This window comes from Antechinus flavipes, chromosome 1, assembly GCF_016432865.1.
Source record: "Antechinus flavipes isolate AdamAnt ecotype Samford, QLD, Australia chromosome 1, AdamAnt_v2, whole genome shotgun sequence".
NCBI lineage: Eukaryota > Metazoa > Chordata > Mammalia > Dasyuromorphia > Dasyuridae > Antechinus > Antechinus flavipes.
Genome location: NC_067398.1, coordinates 4,566,400 through 4,589,399, shown reverse-complemented (window position 1 = coordinate 4,589,399; position 23,000 = coordinate 4,566,400). Strand labels below are relative to the sequence as shown.

General features: G+C 51.6%; 1 protein-coding gene across 1 annotated transcript in view; it reads left to right on the top strand.

Annotated features, from left to right (window-relative positions):
• The window catches only part of ELMO1 (engulfment and cell motility 1), a 201,958-nt gene that overhangs the window by 104,477 nt on the left and 74,481 nt on the right, over positions 1-23,000 (top strand). The window contains exon 15 of the mRNA XM_051978426.1: positions 14,608-14,744. Within this exon, the coding sequence (XP_051834386.1) occupies positions 14,608-14,744 (137 nt within the window). The remainder of the gene's footprint in view (positions 1-14,607; positions 14,745-23,000) is intronic.

The window sequence follows — 23,000 nt, the reverse complement described above, 5'->3', positions numbered from 1 at the left end:
AGTGACGTGCCCGGGATCACTTGGCCAACAAGTTTCTGGGGCAGGATTTCAATCCAGATCCTCCTACCTTTGATTTCAGAGCTCTATCCACCAAGTCTTGTTCTGTCTCACTAGTCCTCAGTTTATTTATCTGTAAAAGGGGAGGAGGACGGACTCGGGCTTCTGGTCTCCAGCTCTTCTCTGATCTTCTGGCTATTAGTTACCACCTGGTAATGGCCAGAGTTCAATCACTCTCCTCTCTCCCATCCGAAAGATTGTTGACCAAAAGAGCGCACTAAGAGCCCACTAAGAGCCCAGATACATCCTGACATAACTTTCGGGCAAGGACCAGATTAATCAGACTTACGGCAATACCAAGTGATGGCCCTGATCCTGGTGCCCGGGTTTCATGCACAGCACCCGGAGCACTGGTTATTTTATTTTATTTTGTTTGTGTGTTTTTGGAGCACCGACCATTAGAGACGGCCCACCAAGGGCCAAGAAACGGGCGGCATTTTTTCCTACTGACTTGGGAGCCGCCCACCTCCTCGTCCCCAAGGGCCCCTCGTGTTGGGGAGCAGCAAAGGGGATGCCCCAGAGCCAGAGAAACAAGTGCAGCGAGGTCCGCAAATGCCTCTGGCGATTTTGCTTTTGTGGAGCAAAGTTGGGGTTTGGGGAAAGGCCCAAAGTCTCTGGATGAATCTCCCACTTGGGACAAAGAGGGCCTTCCCCTCCAGCACCACTGAGCGCCGAGGGCTTGGGCTGGCCGGGCTTCATCTGCCACCGTCCTGGGGCCCAGGTCCAGAGCCGGCTTCTCACAGGCCCAGGGCTTCTTTATCCATAGAGTTGTCAGCTTGGAGGCCCAGCCCCCGCTCTCCCCGGCAGCCTGCCGGAGCAGCTGTTGGTGTTTGGAGAGCCAGCGGCCAGGTTCTGTCATCTGGGACCCCGGATTTTAATACAGAAAGGCTGACACCCCCTTACACGCTCCTCCTCCTTCTGTTGCTGTGATTTCTCCCTCCACTCTCCACAAGATCTGTGGCCTCCAGCTCCGACTGTCTCTCTCCTTAGGACCTGCTGCCATTGCTCCTGCTTCCTTCCTCCCGCTAACACTCCCTTTGGTCTCTGGCCCCAACCACCCTCCTCGATCTCCCAGCCCATCGGCTCTGCTCTAGCCTTGCTTCTCTTCTTCCAACAGCCCTTGTGACTGAGACCTTTCCTACCCTGCCCCTTATCCCTCCTGGATCGCCCCCCCCCACTCCTGCCTCTTCCATTAAACCCACGTCCATTTAACAATGTCCTCCCTGCTCTTCATGGCGTCTCTCCAGTGATGCTCCTGAGTGCTGCTCCCTGAGCAGGGAACCCACGTTCCCAAAAGCGCTTTGGCTCGTAACATCAGGTTTCCCAGAGAGAGGGAGATGGACAGACCCAGAGAGACAAAGAGATCTCTGACTTAATTTGGGGGGGACTTAATTTCTCAAGGCGTTCTTCTATAGAGAAAAGCAGTGAGAGCCAAGGAAATGCTGTCTCCTGATTGGCCCTGCTAACAAGGGACAGGAGCGCCTGAGATTAAACATATTCTCATTGTTCTGAAACTCCTGCTCTAACAAGATATAGGTGATATGCGGCACAGACACTTACATCCAATATCGATGATTTATGCCACAGGCAATTACCTGTAGTTAAGCAGCATCTGTTCAAACAGAACCCGGAGCATGAGGAGGTTTTCTCAGACACGAATGGGTGGGCTTTTCCCTTTCCCAGCAGTCCTAGGAAGGCTTCCAGGCTTATCAGTCAATTGATCGGCAATTGTCGGCATTGACTTCCGCATCCCAAGGAGAGCCGCGGTCAAGGTCAAAGGAGATCCAAGGTCAAGGTCTCAGTGCTTGTTTTTGTGAATTAGGAGTTGGACTTTGGGGGAAAACCTCTTAGCCAAGTTCGGTTCGGTAGAATAATCAGCAAGCATGTCAGGCTTTTGATATTTCAATCATTGCTTTCACATGTATCCCAATACAGAGACTCTGGTACTGGGGTTTGGTTTAACAGTTTTACAAAAGAAAATCACATTTTCTTTGTGCTTTTTTGATGTGGCCTCCGCTGTGGGAAGGGAATAATCCAATTCCTTGTCAATGACACGCTTGAGTCCTCCTCTGGCAGCTCAATGGCCGGACCTTCCCCAGCATCCCGAACGTTCATCTCCTCTCTGGAGCCTCCCAGGCCTCCCGGTGGGATTTCTGGTGCCTTTCCTTGGCATCCCCCTCTCCTGCCAGGCTGGATCTGGATTGAAGAGAGACATTCTACTGTGACTATCTTTCTCTCCTGTTTTGCCATCCCCAAGGACAGTGCTGTCCATTTCCACTCCAAGGTGCTAACCACCGTGCTCAAAGGTCAAATAATAGAACCCTAGGAAAGATGGCGAGTGCCAACTGGGATTGGGTCTTCAGTGTCCCGATTCAAGGCCAGTCCCCACCCCAGACTCCTAGACTTTCTTCCTTTTCATTATTATTAATATTAACTAGTTAATTAATATCATTAGTAACATTTTAAAAATTGAAATGAGGAAAGGCACGCTTGCCTAAAGTGCTGAGAAGTGCGTCATGTTGGGCACTTGGCCCAACTCTCAACCTCCATGTTTGCTGGTTTCATGGGTGTCATGGGTATTTGGGCTCATGGCAAAACTGGCCGCCTTGTGATTGGCCCCGCCCACTAATAAAGGCCCACGTGGGAGAAGGAGTGCAAAGCATTTGTCCGTCTCCTAGAGCTAGGGCAGGGCCGCTGTCCGTTCTTCCTGCTGTTGTTATTATTGTCCTCCCTGGCCCGTGCTCATCCTCCCAAGCTTTCTTATCACTTTATTCTTCTCCTCATTATGTTTATTGGAATAAGCAACAGGTCTTGGACTAATTGCTATTTTATGGGGCAGTTTTGTACTCAGTGAACTCGCGCAGGTGGAGAAATGCTAGCTTTTGGTAATTGAGTGAAAATATCAGTATCCAGGCTTATCATCTGGGAGCTTAACGAAGGCCTCTTTGGCCAATCGTGATGAACGTGGTTTGCCTGAACAGAAAGAGAAAATGGATTTAGGCCCTTAAAGAGTAGAATTAATTCTTTGTAGAAATCCATTAATAAGACCCCTCACTGTGTAAGCTCAATGAAATCTTGTTAGAAAAAGCCTTGCTTTGAACCCCATGCCAGGTAGCTCCATGAATTGGTGACGGTAGACATCGACTAGTAAATCAGGATTTTCCATTCCTCGTACTTGTATCCCTAGCCCCACACACATTTAGTTCAGTTCAGTTGTGTTTTTAGTCATGTGTGGCTTTCTGTGATGCCATTTGGGTTTTTCTTGGCACTTCCTTCTCCATTCCATTTTACAGATGAGGAAACTGAGGCAAGCAGTGACTTGCTCAACATCCTACATCTAATAAGTATCTGAAGCCGGAGCTCTGTCCACTGTATCACTTAGCATCATAGTAGATGCTTCATAAATACTTGTTATTTAATTGATTTTCCTCTTGAAAAAATCCACATCAATTTTAAACCCGAGAAGGGAGGGAAATTTTCTTCAGTGTTTGCATTTCCTATGTCTTTATTTACAGATACTCCAGTCCATTTAAAAGTCCATTAATTTTGCATAAGAGCCAAACATTGGTGTATAATCTATAATAAATTAATGTTTTAGCTTTCCAAATGGAGTTCCGTCCCATCTCGCCTCTAAGTAATTGTATGAAGTTGCACGACCCCGGGACGTCGGCATTTAGCTTCCTTCTTGGCAGGATGAGGGGACGGACCCTTGAGGAGTCACATGTCTATGATTCCAGGGCCAGAACGTTTGAGTATGTACTTGCAGGGAAAATCGAGCGTTAACACTTTGCTCTCGGTTACATCCCTAGGAAATTCCATTTTAAAAGACTGTGATGCGATCCAAACTTGACAAAAAGCTCTTTCTTGTTTGCCATGGAGTAGTAGAGTCACAGGCCTGGAGCTACTGCCTCTGGGAGGCAGCATCCCGGCACAGCCCAAGAGCTTGTACTGATGGTAGCTGCCTTCTCCCCAGACCAACCATTCATGGGGGCCTCCCCCTTCAGAAGCCTCCTCTACTGAGGGGGAAGTGGGTGTTGGTTTTGCCGTGAGGGGAACTCTCTCTGAGGGTGCAGCTTGCAAGCCGGTCACATCTCTTCCCACACAGTTCTTTTCTTCTCCTCCTGTAACTACCATAGAGCATCCCCTTGGACATTCATTTCATCCTCGGGTTTTTCTGAGGGCCAGGGTAGCCTTCGGACTGCCCAGCTGGGATCCCTTAGGCTTGCCTTTTCTGATCCTCCATTGCCCAAGGGCATCCCTTAACCAGTGTCCAGTAACTTGACAATTCCATGAGATGAGCCCCTGGAGCTGGCACTCTGCCTACTTAGACCACATCTGGAGTTCTGCGATCAGTTCCTTTTAGGGGAAATGCTGCTATGTCACAATCAGAGAATGGCTGAGGATGAGGATGAGGAGGGTCTCATTTGGGGGCTGTATAGGGACAGTGTATTTCTAGCCTGAAGGAGAAATGACTTAGATAAAATACAGGAATAGGAGCGAGGGAAGAAGACTGCCTTGGATTATTCTAAAGGACTGTTCCCTGGAAAAGAGATTACACTTGGCCCATCTGACCCTTTATAGTAAAAATAGACATGGTGACTGAAATCTAAAGAGGAACATTTGGGCTTGATGTAAAGAGCCATTTAGAGGCTTCCTCGAGAAGACTGGGCTGCCTGCAGAGGTGCTTGATCCCCCTCCCTGGAGGCTCTCAAACTGAGACTGGAAAATCATTCGTCTGGTGTTTTCTAGTGAGATCTCTTGAGTGTGGGTGGAGCTGGATGACTGCTGAAGTCCCATGCAGCCCTCAGATTCTCCGACTTTAATATACTCAGGAATTATTGCCAAGGTTACAGAAAATGCCAGTATCGACGTGTCTGTTTCTAGTGTCAGAGGTTATGCTTAGAATCCCGATGACTAAGCCATCGCCAATAGCTGGACTAAAATCGATGGTCTTTGCCGCTGGCTCACATCCTCCCCGCCATTCTGCCATCATCACCGGGGAGGCTGGGGGAGTCTCCGTGGACCGAGGGCTGTTTGTAGTTTTCTTCGATCAATCACCGCCGCCAGACACTTCATCATCGAGGGACCCAATGACACTCTAGTAAAGCCACTGCTTGCACTTCTCAGCTAGGCTTGCCCTCCTTCCCCAGACAGTCTGTCACAGAGACCGTCCTGGGAGTCTTTCCATCTGGGAGACTCACTACAGCTCTAGTAACTGCAATTCTTTGAGCGTGGAGCTTCAGAGCACAAAAGAGAAGGGAAGTCCAATGTTTTTCCTATTGTTATAACTGTGATTCATATTTTTTGGTACTCCCACCACCCTTTCTCTCACTCACCAAACTGGAATGGGGAAATGGAACACAGTCTCGTGCGTACATTTAAAATTTTGATCATTCAAATCAGTTCATTGTCTTGTCACTTGAATTCTTTATTTCTAAATGGACCATTGGATCGGATTTCTTCAGTTGGCAACTTTAAAAGATGATACAGTAAAATCATTCTTGGCTAGAGCTCTTAGGGAACCACTAGTTCTCTCTTCATGACTGTCTGTGGCCATCTGAATTTTAGAAAGCCATCTTGGCTTTGAAGATCCTCCCCAGCAATGTGATTCTATCTGGATGGGGGAGGGTCTTGACTGTTAGAAGATGTGTCAGAGACCTCATGGCTGCCTTTTTTACTCTGAGATTTTCCTGAGTTATCATATTTCTGTGGACAAAGCATGGAATATTTTTTTTGCTGAGGCAATGGGGGTTAAGTAACTCACCCAGGGTCACACAGTGAGGGAGTGTTAAGTCTCTGAGACATCAGATTTGAACTCAGGTCCTTCTGACTTCAGGGCTGGTGCTCTAGCCACTGCACCACCTACCTGCCTCTAGCATGGAACTTCTTAAATGGGTTTCTGTGCACATTTTACAAAACACTTTTATTGTAAATAATTTTTTTTAAAAAAATCTATGTATGATAAATAACAAGGCAGAAGCTTGAATAGGACCCTTATTAACTGAATGGGAGAGACAGACCTGAACCTAAGTTGGAAAAGTTAGGTTAAAAATATATAGTCAAATTACTTTTGAACTATTGTTTTCTCTTAATCTAGGGAAAATATAATGAAAATAGTGTTAAAAAAAAAAGAAAAAAAAGAAACTGAACTTCGGAGATACATATTTTTCTGTTTAAGAAATGGATACACACATATCATTGAACAACAGTAACAAAATCAGTGAAACGTAAGTGCTTTTAAAAACACAATATTTTTCTCTGACTCAATAGACATTTCCCAACAACACCCAAGCACACGCTGTACATTCCCCTCAAAACTTTTTGTTGATTGCTACAAGAAGGATGTGCTTTTGCCCTGGGACCGCGTTTCCCTCATCCCCAGTGTATGTGCCTAGATTTCGTTGCAACTCAGCGCTGGTTTTAGGTAGCTTGTTGCAGCCACTGTGTCTTAGCCCTTTGTCTCTGCTTTCTCCTCCCTTCCTCACTTGCCTCCATGTTCTCAGAATTTCCTCCTCCTCCTCCACCTCTTCCTCCTCTTCCTCTACCCCTCCTCCTTCTCCTCCTTCTCCTCCTCTGTGCCAGGCCATTAATGCTCTTTCACATTCGTACAGCAGAGTTCATCCAGTTGCTCCCCACACGCTTTGTTTCCATCTCTTTTGTGAACACAGGTCATGAATATCATTGTACATCTGGGCTTTCTTTTCTCCTTGTTCCCAACAACCCCTGCAGGTATCCACTCGGTGGGGAGTGAGAGAGGCCTGAGTCAAAGGGTATGAACAATTCCGTGCTTTCTCCCTTAGAATTCCCAGTGTTTTCCAAGCTGTTTCAATCAGCCCTCCCAGTGCTGACCCTCTTCCCTGTCTCCCCACAGCTCCTCCAACATCATCCATTCTCATCTTTTCTATATCCATTAGATGGATCTTGGGGTTATCTTCATTTATCTTTCTCTTATGGTTCATTTTTCAATGTCTTTTCCGGGAATTGTGGGTAGCCTCATTTCTCTTGAAATTTACTGATTCATAAAAAAGTAATTGTTAATGATTCACTGCTAATGCTTTAAAAAAATTATCGCCTTTGGGCTCTTCCAGGAGGGAAGCAATCTAACTGCTTGTGCGTCCAGCAAAAACAGACCAAAGATAACCCGGCCATGTGTGCAGTAGGCAGGAGACAGCTGGAGAGAGCAATGAGTCACTGTAGTGGGGAACGGGGCCTGGAGAGTCCCAGGGAGCCCGGGCTGGCGTCTGGCAGCCTGGCCTAGGAGGAGGGGACAGGTCAGCCTAGAAGGCAGAAAACACCTTTTATCTCTGCAGGCTCAAAGCCCAGAACAGCACCTCAGGGGGAGCAGAGCTCGCCTTCTCAAGGGCTCAGAGGCAGAGCCACAACCGGGGTCAGGACGATCGTGAGAAAAGCGGTGATAGAGACGGGGAAGGGGGGAACAGTGGTGGACCGAGGGCTGAACCTGCAGTGAAGAACCGATTTCAAATCCAGCCTCAGAGGCCTCCTAGTTTTGTGATCTTTGGCAAACCTCAGTTTCCTCATCCGTAAATACATTTGAAAATAAGAGCATCTGCCTCACAGGGTTTTTATAGGGATCAAATGAGATAATATACTTTGCAAACCTTAAAGCATTGTATAAATATGAGTTATTGTTGTTGTTGCGGATCTTTCAATGGTATAAAATTGCTTTCCCTGATACGTAACTAATTTTAGGGATAATTTCTCAGTCTTTAATGGTCAGGAAAGGGCTAGGGGTGTAAGCTTCTAATAAGGGACTTGAGTCAGCTTCTTTCTCTCATCTAGACAGAGGAGGAAGGAAGGAAGGCTAGGAACTCTCCTCCAGGGATTTGCTGTTGAGTAAAACATAAAAGGATTCAAAGGGACCTTCAAAACTGGCTTGAAGACACAGGCTTCAGAGCCAAGATGACAGAGCACAGGCCGGGTTCCAACTGAACTCTCCCGATAGTCCTCTCCAAACGGCTTTAAAATAACTCCTCAAATGCAGAGCCATCAAATAGGCAAAGGGACTATTTCTGGTCCAAGACAAGTTAGGAGTGTGCAGAGGAGATCTGTGGGCCCCAGGGTGGGCATAGGGCCCGAGCGGGAGCACCAAGGTGGGGCTTTGCTCAGCACAGAGACAATAAAGGGGTCACACAAATGGTCAGCGAGAAATTCCAAGACCCCCTTTGCTGGCAATGGGTGCAGCTTGCATTGATTGACAATTTCTTGTACACGAGCAGTTCTGAGTCTTAGTACCGGGTGGAGAGGGGCAGCGAGGGGGGGAGGTGGGGAGTCAGTCACAAGGGATTAGGAGCACTTGTATCAGTTCCAGTGCCAAGAGAAGTGCTGGCTCCTTGGAGTATAAGAAAGCAAGGGATCTGGCCACAGTTCTGGGGTCCTTCCTGAGTAAAGACAAGTGACCAGAAGAGCAGTGACCCCAACTCTCCTATGATCACACACCCTTGGGACCACCAAAAAATCACAGCAGCAACAACAGAAAGCCTGAAGCTTGAGACAGTGCCTCCTCACCCCGGTGAGCAGACCCCAGCTTTAACAAAAAGTTCAAAGTAAAGAAATAGGTTGGGAAAATAAGCAAATAGCAACAACAAAAAATCTATTATGTTGGCACAGGGAAGACCCAAAACAAACTTAGAAAAAGACAATGTGAAAAGAGCTGTCAGTAAATCCTCAAAGAAAAATGCTAATTGGGCTTATGGCCAGCAGGAATTCATAGAAGGGTTAAAGAAAGAGATAAGAGCAATAGAGGAAGAAATGGGAAAAGAAATGAGAATTATGAAAAGAGAATTAACAGCTTAGTAAAAGAAACACAAAAATTACTTAAGAAAATAATGCCTTAAAAAACAGAATTGAGTTAATGATTTAAAAAAAGACAGAAAAAATCACTGAAGAAACAAATTATTTTAGAAGTAGAATAGGTCAAATGGTAAAGAAGGTACAAAAGCTTACTAGAGAACATAATTCCTTAAAAAGAGAATTGGGCAGGTAGAAGCTAATGATTCCATGAGACTTTAAGAAGCAATAAAACAGTCAGAAGAATGAAAAAATAATAGAAAATATAAAATCTCATTGGTAAAATAGATCAAGGGAGATAAATTAAGAATTATTGGGATATCTGAGAGCCATGATCAAAAAAAGTCTAGATGTCATCTTTCAAGAAATTATCAAGGAAAACTGCCCTGATATCTTCTATCCAGGGGATAAAATAAGAATTGAAAGAACCCAATGATCACCTCCTGCAGGAGATCCCAAAATGAAAACCCTAGGAATAACAGCCGGATTCTAGAATTTCTAGTCAAAGAGAAAATATTTCAGAGACAGAAAGAAACAGTTCAAATCATGTAGCATCAGTCAGGACCATAAGATTTAACAGCTTCCACATTAAAAAAAAAAGTGGAGGGCTTGAAATAAAATGTTTCAGAAAGCAAAGGAACTAGGATTATCACTAAGAATAACCTACTCGGCAAAAAGGATATAATCCTTCGGTAGAAAAACAAGGGCATCAGATTATTTTTACCTTTCTAAATCTGATTCTTCTTGTGCAACAAGAGAACTGTATAAATAGGTACACATATATTTTATTTAACATATACTTTAACATGTATGAGACTGCCTGCCTTCTAGGAGAGGGGGGAGGGAAGGAGGGGAAAAGTTGGAACAGAAGTGTTTGCGACGGTCAATGTTGAGAAATTTCCAGTGCATATGGTTTGTCAATAAAAAACTATAATAATAATAAAGAAAAAGAAGGGCATTTAATGAAATAGAGGATTTCCAAGCATTCCTGATGAAATGATCAGATTTTCTGGATAGAAAATTTGACCTTCAAGACTCAGGAGAAGCGTCCAAATGTAAACATGTAAGAATAGTCATACAGGACTCAATAAAGTCAAATTTGTATTTTTACATGAAAGATGATACACGTAACTCCTGAGAACGTTATCATGATTAGGGAAGTTAAAAGGAGTGTACATAGAGTCAGTTATGTTGGGATAATGTGTGTGTGAAAGAGGGATGTCCTAGGAGCAGGGGGGGAAGAGATAGAAGGGGAAATTGTTCTCACATAAAAGAGGCAGGCAAGGAAGAGCTTTTACAATGGAGGAGAAAATGGAGGAGAATGGCAGCAGTACTTGAGTCTCCCTCTCAATGGAACTAGTTCAAAGAGAGAAGATTATATATACACATTGATCTGGGGATGGACATTTATGTTACCCAATAGGGAAATAAGAGGGAAGGGGATAATAGATGGGGGGCGGGTTATAAAATGGGAGGCAGATTACCAGAGGCAGTGGCCAGAAGCAAACAGCTTTTTGCAGAAGGTAAAGAGAGAGAGAATGGAAGGAAATACAAGTTAATAACCATAACAAGTGAATGTGACTGAGATGAGCTCAGCCATAAAATGGAAGCAGATAGTAGAATGCATCAGACACCAGAATCCAACAATATGTTGTATACAAAAGACAACACTCGAAATACAAAGATACACACAGAATTAAAAAACAGGGCTGGAGCAGAATCTATTATGCTTCGGCTGAAGTAAAAAGGCAAGAGGAACAATCACGATCTCACACAAAGCAAAAGCAGAAATAGACCTTATTAAAAGAGATAATCATGGAAATTACATTTTGCCAAAAAAAAAATTAAAAAAAGAAATTACATTTTGCTCAGAGTGCCATAGATGAGAAAGTGATAACCAAAAAACTTTTACAGCAAGTTTCTCTGATAAAGGCCACATTTTTCAAATACATAGGGAAATGTCAAATTTATTTTTTTAAAAAGAGCCATTTCTTAATTAATAAATGAGCAAAAGATACAAGAGGCAGAAGAAATCAAAGCTATCTATAATCATGTGAAAAAAATGTTCTAAATCACTATTGATTAGAGCAAGGCAAATGAAAACAATGCTGAGGTACTCACATTTATCAGAAAGGACGGGGACTGGAGGGAATGAGGGGAAACAGGAACATTAATGAATTGTTGACGGTAGTGAATCGATCCAACCCAGAGAATCTTTGAACCAGCTCTGTATCCCAAAGAGACGAAAATGGGATTATTCAGGACCTGTTCATATGGAAATATTTATAGCAACTCTTTTGTGACGGCAAAAAAAATTGGGGCTCAAAGGTGCCCATCAGTTGGGGACTGGGCCCACGTGGTTCTGATGGAACACTGGTGTGCTGGCGGAGGAAAACCCAGACAAGACCTCTGTGAACTGATGATATAATGGGAGGAGAACCGGGGGATCCTCACGGCCAGAGCGACAACGACCACACCGTGTCTGATCCGCACAATGACATGAGATTGTTCCCAAGGGCTCGGGATGAAAACCCACCCCAGAGAGCGCCGAGGGCCCGGGCGCCGAGGGCAGCCTCCTTCTCTTGCTTTGCTTGTTGAGCAGCGTGGCTCCTGTGGACATGTTCCCTGTGATTTCACACGTATAATTGATATTCTTGCTTGCCTGCTCATTGGATGGGGGCAAGAGTCGGAACTCAAAATTTTAAAAGGATGTTAAAAAAAGAAGGGAAAGAGAAAGAAAATAAGAGGGAGAAAAGGGGGGAGAAGCCAGGTTTCCAGCCTTTCTGGTCCCTGCCCGAAGAGTTGGGGTTCTTGTGAATGGGGCTTGAGATTGGGGTACCTTACTTTTCCTGTTCCCCGCCGACTCGTCCTTCTGCTATTTCTCGCCCTGGCCTCCTACCCCGGCCTAGGCACATTAAATCCTGAGCCAGCCTCCCTTTCCAGCAGCCCTCCCACAGAAGAGCCGGTTCCTTACTGTGTTCTGCTGAAGCAGGAAAAGAGGCTGTAATCTTGTAATTAATACCAGGCCCTCGGATGCTAATAGGATTTTAAGGGCTTCTCCTGGGGTCCTATAAATTTGGTGTTTACGGAAGCGTGTCTGACGGCCCCGTGCCCACAGCAACGTCGGCCCGCCCGCCTTGTGCCCTGGCTCCCGCGGGAGCCCCCGGGGCTGCCGGGCGGCAGCTCTGAGGGGCCCCCTCCCCATGGCCTCTGGCTGCCTGAGATCAGCAGCCCCGTCTGTCTGATTCCCGAGATGTGACAAGCGGGATTAGAAGCCGGGGGGAGCCTGACAGTTGGATTATTAGAGCTCTTCTTCCTCCTCCTTCATCATCAAAGCTGCCGTTTGTCTGGGGCCTCCCGGCTGAGCCCCTTTTGTGGGCATCATTTTACTCGCTTCTCCTAGAAATGCTGGGTCAGGCTTGGCCACCCCCACTTTTGGAGGCCCCAAAGGCTGGAGCTGGAACGACCTAAACCACTGGAGCGAGCCCCCCACTTCTTAGATGCAGGAAGTCCAGACTTGGGCTTCAGCCCTGGGACCACGGCAGCCCAACCAGCCTTCCCAGGTGGCAAAGTGGGGTGAGGCGGCCGTGGGGGCCTTTGGTCTGACCAAAGAGCCTTCGTTTGGGGGTCCGAACACCCAGTGGGGCCACTTGTATGGTCCCTTACCCTCTCTGGACCTCAGTTTCCCTATTTGTAAAATGAAATTGTTGGGTTAGATGAGGTCCTTCTACACTACCTTGTGTAGTGTTCACCCAGGAATATTTGGTGCTGATTCTCCAGCTTGGGAACCGCTCTTATGGACCTTGGTCCCTTGTCCCTTCTTCCCCTTTGACTGAGTGTTCTGATGGCCCAGTGGGCCATCCAGGGCAGCCTTGACCAGCTCCTGGATTCCATCTGGGATTGTGTTCTCCTCCCCTGAGGGGTCCTCTCCTGGGCTCCTCCCCATGAGTCCTCCCCTGGGCTCTCTCCCCCCATGAGTCCTCTCCTGGGCTCTCTCCCCCCATGAGTCCTCTCCTGGGCTCTCTCCCCCCATGAGTCTTCTCCTGGGCTCCCCCCCCCATGAGTCCTCTCCTGGGCTCCCCCCCCCATGAGTCCTCTCCTGGGCTCTCCCTCCCCATGAGTCCTCCCCTGGGCTCTCCTCCTGCCTCCTCTCCTGGGTCCTGTCATCCAGGGGTTCTCCAGGCCCCTGCATCTCCCTCCTCCTCCATTCTGGTGCTTCCAGGACTCTTGCAGCCTGACATCCTTTGGGGCGGAAGGCGGGGGAAATCTCGGTTTTAACCGACCCCACAGCAATCTTAGGCTTATTCTCCCAACCCTTTGGTCACTTGGAAGTTCCGGTCGTGGAACCCCGAAGTGGGATTGTTGGGCTGAGGAGCGCTGGTCATTTAGGGGCCCAGAGGCCGGGTTCCTGCCCGGGTACCAGCCTCCCCCTGCAGCCCTCCCGGCGTGTTTGGGCCGGGCCGGCCAAGCTGAGCCCCTGGCGGGGGGGAATTCTGTGCCGAAGAAGCAATAGCGCAGCCGTGGCCTGACAAGCCCTTAGTCAGTGCCCATGTTGAGGGGCTGTGGCAAGATGTCCCGCCCCCCAGAAACTCCATCTCTCCGCTCCCTCATCGGCAGACCTGGGGCCCAGCGTCCTGTCCTTGTGGACTTGGGTGGGAACGCGATAGAGGGAGTGGGCGTAGGGGCCGGGGAAGGGACCGTGGGGAGCGACATCCAGAAGCAGGGACCTCAGCGGGGAGGCGGGCGGACGGCGTCCGAGGCCTTGGCAGCTGCTTGGAGGGGGACGAGGGCAGCAGAGACCTGGGCCGGGGCGGGGGCAGGAGGCAGCAGCCCGGTTAACGGGGCCCGGGGTCCCCGGGAGGCGCGCCGGGAGAGTGGGGCGCCCGAGGAAGGGAGCGAGTTCGCATGGGCGGGCCTGGGATGCGCTCGGCAGGAGGGAGGAGGGAGCACGTGCTGGACCCCAGGACTGTAAGTGGGTGTGGAGGAGGACTGGTTAATGACATCAGATGCTGATGAGAACGTGCTCCCCTTCCCCACCCCTCCCCCAACTGCCAACTCAAGGACAGAAAAAGGAGGAAGATGGGAGAGAAATAATTAAGGAGGCCATTTGCGAAAGTATAATTAATTATACAAAAGGGGAAAACCAGTCATTTAGCCAAAATGGGGGAGCTGGGGATGATGGAGGGAGGGGTCTGCCCAGGAAGGGGCTGTGGCTGTTTCTAAGAGAATAAAGCTGCAGGATTATTTAAAAAAAAAAAAAAGGCAGATGGGGATGTGAGGGGAGGGTGCAGCTTTTCAGGGGCTGGAGGCCCACAGACTGACCGTGGCTGCCGTAAATCTCAAGGCTTTGGGTGCCTGTCAGCTTAGGAGGAAGTTGGCAGCCGCAGCCGGTCTTTGGCTGAGCTTAAATTAGCCTCAAGAGTCAACTGGCAGCGGGGGGAGAGGGGGAGCAGAAGCGCCCGCGCCCAGCGGCCTGTTGGGCCGGAGCCCAGGAAGGTCGAGGCCGTCTTCAGCCATGAGTTGTTCCCGCTGGTTCTGGGCCTGGTATCCTCCTGGACGGCCCTGGCAGGCGGGAAGCGGCTCCCTCCGGCTCGCCGGGCGCTCTGCTGGTGGGTGACGGAGCGCGGGCACGGTGTCCCGCCCCACAATCTGCGGCCGCTTGGGCCAGAGCCCCCGGCCGTCCCCGAGGCTGTGCCGTCCCCCATCCCTGCCCGCTCTGACCGCTCCTCCCTCTCTCCGCAGCCAGCGAGACCTGCAATGACTTCCACCCCATGTTCTTCACCCACGACCGCTCCTTCGAGGAATTCTTTTGCATCTGCATCCAGCTGCTGAACAAGACCTGGAAGGAGATGAGAGCCACGTCGGAAGATTTCAACAAGGCAAGGGGGAAGGGGCGCCTCCGAGGGGGGGGGGTCCTGCCATGAAAGGGCCGAGAGCCCTCGGCTTTCTGGGAGCCGCTTTGGGGTTGCATTGAATGTGTGTGTGTGAGACAGTGTGTGTGTGTGACCGTGTGTGTGTATGTGAGTGTGTGTGAGTGTGTGTGTGAGTGAGAGTGTCCGTGTGACTATGTGTGTGAGAGAGCCCGCTCCCTCAGTCCCCGTCGCCATGGTTGTCCGTCCGCACAGTAGAGGCTGAGCCCGTGTCCGGGAGCCGGTTTCCCTCGGGTCAGCGCCCGTGGCCCGTGACCGTGCTGTTGGCCGGGCCTGCTCTTGTCCCCCTGTCGGTCCCTGGATTACCTGCCTCAGCACGGGGTCCGGAGTCCATCCCTCGTCCAGGGCGAGGCTCCCTCCGGCCCTTCCTTCCGGGCCTTCTGAGGACCCAGCGGGAGGGTGATGGCTGACGGGGGTCCCTGCCATGCTGCGGTGGGGCCGGTCCGGGAGAACCCATCGTCAGCCCACCCCAGCTCCGGCGGCTTGGTCTGGCCCACGGCATCCACAGTTCTGGGTGTATGAGAAGGGATTAAAACTAAGTGAGCCTTAATCAGATTTCAGCTGCCGACTGAGCTTAGTCAGATGGAAATCGTGTGCAATTACCCGATCTCTCTTCAGTCCTTGCTCTCCCGGCCGCACCCGCTGCCTTCGCCTCTGCAGATCGCAGCCAGTTCCTGCCGAGCTCCTCCTGTAACTGTTCCCGGGGTGGGGCCTCTCCTCCATTACCTGGACAGTCCCTCCACTTCCCTCATGCTCCTAAATGGCCGCCTCCTCTCCCTCCCTGGCCTGACGCTGAACCGTGGCCAACTCTTAGGCCTGTTACCCAGCGTCAGAGATGCTGAGAGGTCAAAACTGGTCCCCATCGGTGGGATGCTCCTCCCTGCTCCCTCCTCCCTGCTCCCTCCTCCCTGCTCCCTCCTCCCTGCTCCCTCCTCCCTGCTCCCTCCTCCCTGCTCCCTCCTCCCTGCCTTCCTCCTCCCTGCCTTCCTCCTCCCTGCTCCCTCCTCCCTGCTCCCTCCTCCCTGCTTCACCTTTGGCGGTGGAGCTGAGGAAGCCCCTAGAGAGAGGTAAGGGCTTCATGGAGCAAGCCAGGGTCTGACTCCATGGGGAGTCACGGAAACAGTCCATGGGCTGCTCCCCCCAGCCAGCGTCTGGCCTTGTCGCTTGGTTAGCTGGACGTGTAGCTGGCTTTGGGATCTGAGATGAGTAAGTGAGGGTCTGTTTGATCTGCTTGGTCGGCGCTCTCGAAGGCGGAGGAGAAAGGGAGCCTGATGTCTCTTTCCCTCGGAGGAAGACTGGGGCGCTCGCTCCGTCTTTGTCTTGGTAGGATCCCCCAGCGTCGCAGTATTGATCCGAGCCAGAGCCTCTCGTGGCTAATACAGTGGGTGTGCGTTTTCACTGAAAAACGAACCTGGGCGTGGAGCCGGACCTTGGAGGGGCAGGCGTCGGTTCTCAGTCTGACGCCGGGCCGTCTGTTTCATGAAGGGAAATTTATCTCGGAGCACATTTGAAAACCACATTTCATAAAATTCCTCTAGGTTTGGCACACAGAAAACTGACGCTTTTCCGAGAACCGAGGCATTATGGGGAGGGAGCTGTTTTTCCTATCGAATGGAGCCTTTTTATCAGAGTGAAATGTTCGGGGGCTTTGATTTCTTTTATCACGGATCCCTCTAAGCAGCCGCGGCGACCGCTCATCAGTCGCAGCACAACCTGTTGGCCCGTGATCGGGCGTCTCTCTTCCCGCCACGTTCGGGGACGCGAGCGGATTCTCCCGAGGCGGATGCGAGGCTGGGGGACGAGGGGCTGGGCCTTTACCCCTGGAGCTCTATCACATGAGCCCGGGAAATACACGGAGGTGAATGTGCGAAGGGCCGGAGACACCGCCGTCCTCGGGACATCCGCGGCGGCCATCGGCCTCTCGTGCCGGACGGCAAGGTGCCTTGTTCTTTCTGAGAAAAGAGTCAGAAAAGGAAACTTAGTAAGGGCTGAAGAAATCGTTCCATCAGTAAATAACAGCATCGTCCTTGCTATTCGGGAGCTCCAGGACCCGGGCTTTCTGCCGGTGAAGATCCCAACGGTCTCCGCTGAAGGCCGTCTTTTCACCAGAGGGAGATGTTGGGTGGCTTTGAGGCCGCCTGGGCGGCCTGGGGCGGGAACCAGGCGGTTCTGGTTTCAGAGTGAGGGGAAGGGCTCGCACGGAGGGATCTGACCCACGCGGGGCCCCACGCAGGGGGGAGAGCGATGCTTCTGCCAGGGGCGGTGAGTTGTGGCCCGATGATGACGGGGAACAGCCCAAGAGAGTTTGGTTCATAGCAGGGTTTCGTGATCGGGACACGGGTCCTTGTGCAGGGCTTGTCCGGGGAGCACCTGGTACCGGTCCAAGCGAGGCAGTGACCGGGTGATTTTGCCGGCGGGTGAGCGCGAGGGCTTGCTGACCCTCAGCCCTGGAAAAACGGTGTCTCCTCATATTTGCCAATTCTTTTGGCCCGTACTCCTCTCAGCAGACATGGCGGCCGCTCGTCAGTCTCAGCCTGTAATCGATCCTCGTTCTGCGAAATGTTTGTAAATATCCCCTCGTCAGTTCCCGGAAGGGCCTAGAACAACACTACGTGCTCCTGGGGGTTGTGAGAGCCGAAGGTCCGGCTAGAAGGGAACCTTGTGACCCCGGCGCCCCTCATCTTACAGGGAGGGAAACTGAGTCACAGAGAGGTCAAGGGCCTTCCTCGATTAGAAGGGATGAGAGACCTCGGAGGCTGCTGGGGAAGAGGGGGCCCAGCTTGTGTTTTCTGGGCAATGCCTTTTAAAATGGGGGAGCCACAGCTAGCTCCAGGCCAGGAAGGGGCTCCCTGACTCTGATTCGGCAGAAGCGTTTGTAGGCCCCGGTCTGGACGATCCAGCTCGGCCCGTGAACGGGGCAACCCCCGCTCTGGGCAGTTGGATGCTGGCGTTGCTTTGGGCCGGGTCCCCTCTGCATCCCCCGGGCTAGCTCCCGGTCGCGCCAAGATGGTCTGAATTCCAAGTTCTCCTGTGGGCTGTATTTGATAGTCTGGTTATCTTTTCATTAGGCTATGTCCAAATTAAATGGAAATTATCCCCTTCCTTTTAAGCAAGACTTAATGAGAGGGGCTGCGATTGCCTTGGGTGTGGGAAGTACCCACGTTCATGACATCCACGATCCTTCCAGTATTAATGAGACTGAAGCTCTCCAATTAAAATGCAAATAAGGAGCCCAGAAAGGCAGTTGGGAAGCTAACTTGGAGTGGATATCCATCAACATGGGAGAATCTTCACTGATTCCCAAGGAAAGGTTTCTGTCCCAGTGAGCAAGGTAATTCTAGACTTTATAAAATGGGGCACTGATTCATTAGAGAAGGCGACTAGTGTCTAGAACACACTCAACATCAGGAGATTTGAATTCAAAGCCCAGTTGCTTTACTTGTCACGTGACTTTGGAACAACTTCCTTTACTTCCTGGGGCCTCAGTTTCCTCATCTGTTAAACGAAGGGCCATTAATTTTAAAAATGCCTCAGAGGGTCAGAGACCAAACTGGAAGCACTCCAGAGGCCATCTAGATGTGAATTATGGCAACGGAGGCCGAGGAAAGCTGGGTGTCCTAGTGGAAGGAGTCTTGGATTTGGAGTTCCCATCCCATGTGGGCCACTGGTCCCTGTGTCCCTTTGGACGTGTCAGCAGGTGTTTTTTATCTAGTTTCTCATCTAGCAAAGAGAGATTTGGGCCCCTCAAGTCTTAAGTGATGACCCCCCTAAGGTCACAGAGATGATGGACATCAAAGGCAGGTCCTCCAGCTCCTCTAGTGCTATTAGCATCATCCCCATCTCCGAGTGCTTACTGGCAGTTAGGACCTTTCCATGCCCCCCTGGGGTGAACGTGAGCCCCTGGATTGGGTCAGGAAGGAGAGAGCCTAGAAGGTCCATGGCCTTGAAAACTCCCCAGCCCATGAAAAAAACCGACAAAGCTTCCACAGGATGAGACTTCTTGGGCCACGGGAGGAGCCAGGACAGGAGGGAAGAAAAAGCCTATCCCCTCCTGGGCCGGTAGGACCGAGGTCCGGACGGAAGAAGCTGGCCCGGAGCTAGAGGTCGCACGTCCTTGGCCGAGTGCCCACGGTGTGCCAGGCACTGAGGGACGTGGCACCGATACGGGGCCTTCTGGGCGCACACTCGGCCCTGTTTCCTCTGCCAGGAGGCGAGGAACAGGCTCCTTTTTGTCCTCGCTTTCTTGGGGCTGGCTTTAGTCATTATCGTCCCATAACTTCCTTCCAGTCACGTGGCTGGTCTGGGTGGACAAGACTTATCCTGGTTCTACTTAATTCATGAAATTCCATATTCTTCATATCCAGTATTTCCTACAGCAGAGGGTAGCCAGCCCTGACAGCCACGTATCTGCAATCAATAAGCTCTGACTTAGTTGCTAGGTTTTTACTCCTACAAAAAAAAAAAGGCCTTCTGAGAATATTTTGGTGTATTTAGGATCATTTTTTGGTAGCTGACGGCCATGGTAGCCTAGATAAATATACACCTACCTAGGGTTGGAAATAGCTCCGGGTTGGGGGGTATAACTGTATCTTCACCTCACTCCCTTCCCAGAAGGAAAGGCTTGATTTTCAGTTCCACCAAGAATGCATCGGTGTGTCTGTTTTTTTCTACACCTCTTTTTCTCATGTTTTAGCTTCTCTGAGGCATGTGGAGAAAGGAAAGGTGAAGGAATAAGGAAATGTATAATGTCTATTATGTGTCCGGCGCTCCGCTAAGCACTGCACAAATACCATCTCATTTGGTTCTCGGCTCTGAATCAAAACATTTATCTTGTTGCCTTGGAGAAGCCTTTATTGAGAATAGAAAACACTGGTTTTTGTGGAACCGGGCCTTAGGAAATAAAGGGGACTTTAGAGGCTTTCTAGGCGAGCTCCCTCATTTTACACTCGCGTATTGAGGCTGGGAGAGATGCAGCGGGGTCCAGAACACGGTCACCAGGACATCCGTGGCAGAGCCGCGACGGGGCCGGCTCCGCTGTCTTTTCTACGTTCCCTCTCCTCCTTGGCTTTCCCGTGGCCCTCGCTCCCCGTGCTCGCTCCTCTGGAGAGCTGAGCCCCCCCCCCAGAAGCCCCCGGCCGCCCGCATTTTCATGGCTGGCTCCAGCCGGAGGGGAGGGCATATGGCTTTGTGCTGCTTGAGTTGTCACTGATGAAAAGGTCAGTGGGCATGCAATGGTAGCGCTTCCTTTCGGAGAATCAGGCTGCTTGGAATCAGCGAGGAACTCGGGACCGGCTTGGAACAAAACAGAAACGGAGGGAAAGGATGGCCAGGTTTGAGGCCGCCGGCAGAGACTGCCAGCTGGGATGGGTGTGGCTCGCGGGCGAGGGCCAGAGCTCCCTGGGCAGGGCTGGGCACGGGCTGGGGGTGCTCCCCCTCGGGCGCCCCTGCCCATCCCCAGATGGGAGCCTCGGCTCGGCCGCCCAGAGAGATGCCCCTGTTCTCTGGGAGAGCTCTCCCAACGTGGAAGTCTCCGGTCTCCGTGCCATGACCAGAAGCTGGACTTGCCACCCTTCCCCAAAACAAAAAGACAGGGAGCAAGTTTCCTCTAAGAACAGGCTTTCTCCTGCCCCCAAAGTCACAGGCGATTGGGCAAACAAAAGCAGCCGCAGGAGGAACGTGTGGTCGGGAGGCCGAAGGGCGGCCGTTCCAAGAGCCAGAGAACGCGGCCACCGCGGAGGCGACCAGCGTTTCCCTGCAGAGTCCGAAAGGAACACGGCGGTGGCCAAGATGGCCCGGTGGGAATGCACGGGTCAGTGTGGGAAGGAGCACCCTGAGGGTCAGGTGGACAAACCCTGGAGCCTCCCTGATCCAGTTTACTTTCCTGGTAGTGCAAGCAGCTCCATGGTGTAGGGGGCAGAACCCTGTTTATGGAATAAGGGAGACCTGAATTCAAATCCTGATTCAGACATTTGGCTCAGCCAGTCAGTGTGCAAACATTTATGAAGTACTTCTTGTATGTCGGGCACTGTAGTAGATAAGCACTTATGGAGGACTTGTTGTATACCAGGCACTGTAATGGACACGCATTTATGAAGGGCTTGTTGTATACCAGGCACTGTAATAGATAAGCATTTATGGAGGACTTGTTGTATACCAGGCACTGTAATGGACATGCATTTATAAAGGGCTTGTTGTATACCAGGTGCAGTAATGGATACGCATTTATGAAGGGCTTGTTGTATACCAGGCACTGTAATGGATAAGCATTTATGGAGGACTTGTTGTATACCAGCCACTGTAATGGATAAGCACTTATGGAGGACTTGTTGTATACCAGCCACTGTAATGGACATGCATTTATGAAGGGCTTGTTGTATACCAGGTGCTGTAGTGGACACTTGTATACTAGGTGTTGGATAAGAGGGAGGGATCCAAAGAAAGGCCAAAAAAAAAATAGTCCCTGCCCTCAAGGGGCTCCCATTCCAGGGAGAGAGAGGTTGTCCCTAGAGCTCTGTACAAAGGAGCCCCGTGCAGCGAAGTGGGCGGCGAGGGGAGGCTCTCACAGGAAGGGTCGGGAAGAGGACGCCCGGGCAAGCGAAGACTGGGGCCGAGGGGGCTGCGGAAGGTCAACAATAAGGATGTTCAAACTGTCGTTGTCGCTGCGGAATAAGCATGGATTAAGTGTCTTCTGGATGCTTCACAAATCTGATTCTCACGGACATCCTGGGAGGTCGGTTCTGCTAACGCCTTTGACAGTTGAGGAAACTGAGGCAGACAGAGGTAACACCAAGCGCCCAAGGCGGGATCTGAAGGCGGGTTTTCCTCCCTGGGGCCCCTGAGGTTTGTGTTTCTGTTTTGTTATTATTCACGGCCGCTGCCTGGGTTAGTCAAGTTCAGGGTGTATTCGCGAAGGCGGGGCCGCGGCCAAGGAGGCTGGTGAATAACAGGGATGCCGCCGGTCACACTCCCTCACCCAATAGAAACGAGGCCACGCCCCCGGCCCCTCCCTCTTCCTCCGGCCCATCCACAGAGGCCCCAGCCCCGCCCCCACAAGATAGCGCCATCAGGAGGGATGACCCATAGCCAGGGCGCGCATTTCGGGTTAGAGTCGGGGCCCCAGGGTTGAGAACCTGAGGTCGGCAGAGTGACCCCTCTCCCCGTCACCTCCCCCCGCCGGGTGCTGACTGGAGACTCCCACCCCCTGCTGTGCTCCGGGTGCACCTGCCACTGTGCTCCCGAGGAGCCTCCCACCCCCTGCTGTGCTCCCGAGGGAGCCTCCCATCCCCCACTGTGCTCCCGAGGGAGCCTCCCATCCCCCACTGTGCTCCCGAGGGAGCCTCCCATCCCCCACTGTGATCCTGAGGGAGCCTCCCATCCCCCACTGCGATCCCGAGGGAGCCTCCCATCCCCCACTGTGCTCCCGAGGGAGCCTCCCATCCCCCACTGCGATCCCGAGGGAGCCTCCCATCCCCTCCTGTGATCTGTGTGCACCTGCCATTGTGATCCCGAGAGAGCTTCTCATTACCACCCCCATGATCCCGAGGGAGCCTCCCATCCCCTGCTGTGATCCCAAGGGAGCCTCCCATCCCCCACTGTGCTCCCAAGGGAGCTTCCCATCCCCTGCTGTGCTCCCGAGGGAGCCTCCCACCCCCTCCTGTGATCCAGGGGCACCTGCCACTGTGCTCCCAAGGGAGCCCCCCATCCCCCACTGTGCTCCCGAGGGAGCCTCCCATCCCCCACTGTGCTCCCGAGGGAGCCTCCCACCCCCTGCTGTGATCCAGGGGCACCTGCCACTGTGATCTCCAGGGAGCCTCCCACCCTCTCAGTGAGATCCGGAGGGAGCTTCCCCCTCCTTCCCCCCATAATCAGGGTGTTGGCTGGCGAGCTGAGCGTGGCCTGCCCCCTTGGAGATCCCGGGCGCCCTCTTTCCTCTGGGGAGGGAGGAGGGCAGAGTTACCCACACAGGCTTCCTGGTCCTCCCGGCGGGGAGAAGCCCCACAAAGGCCGGCTTGTGGCTCGCTGCCCGCGCCCTCTCCTGGAGGGCAGCGCCCGGTGCCCCTTTGATGGGATCAGCGGCAGGATTGCCGGGCTGGGGACAGCGCGCTCGTGGGGGGTCCTTCGGTGTCCGCTCTAGGAACGCCTCCCCTCTAGACCGGCAGCTCCTCACAGGCAGGGACCGTCCCTTGCATTCGTTCCCCCCGAGCC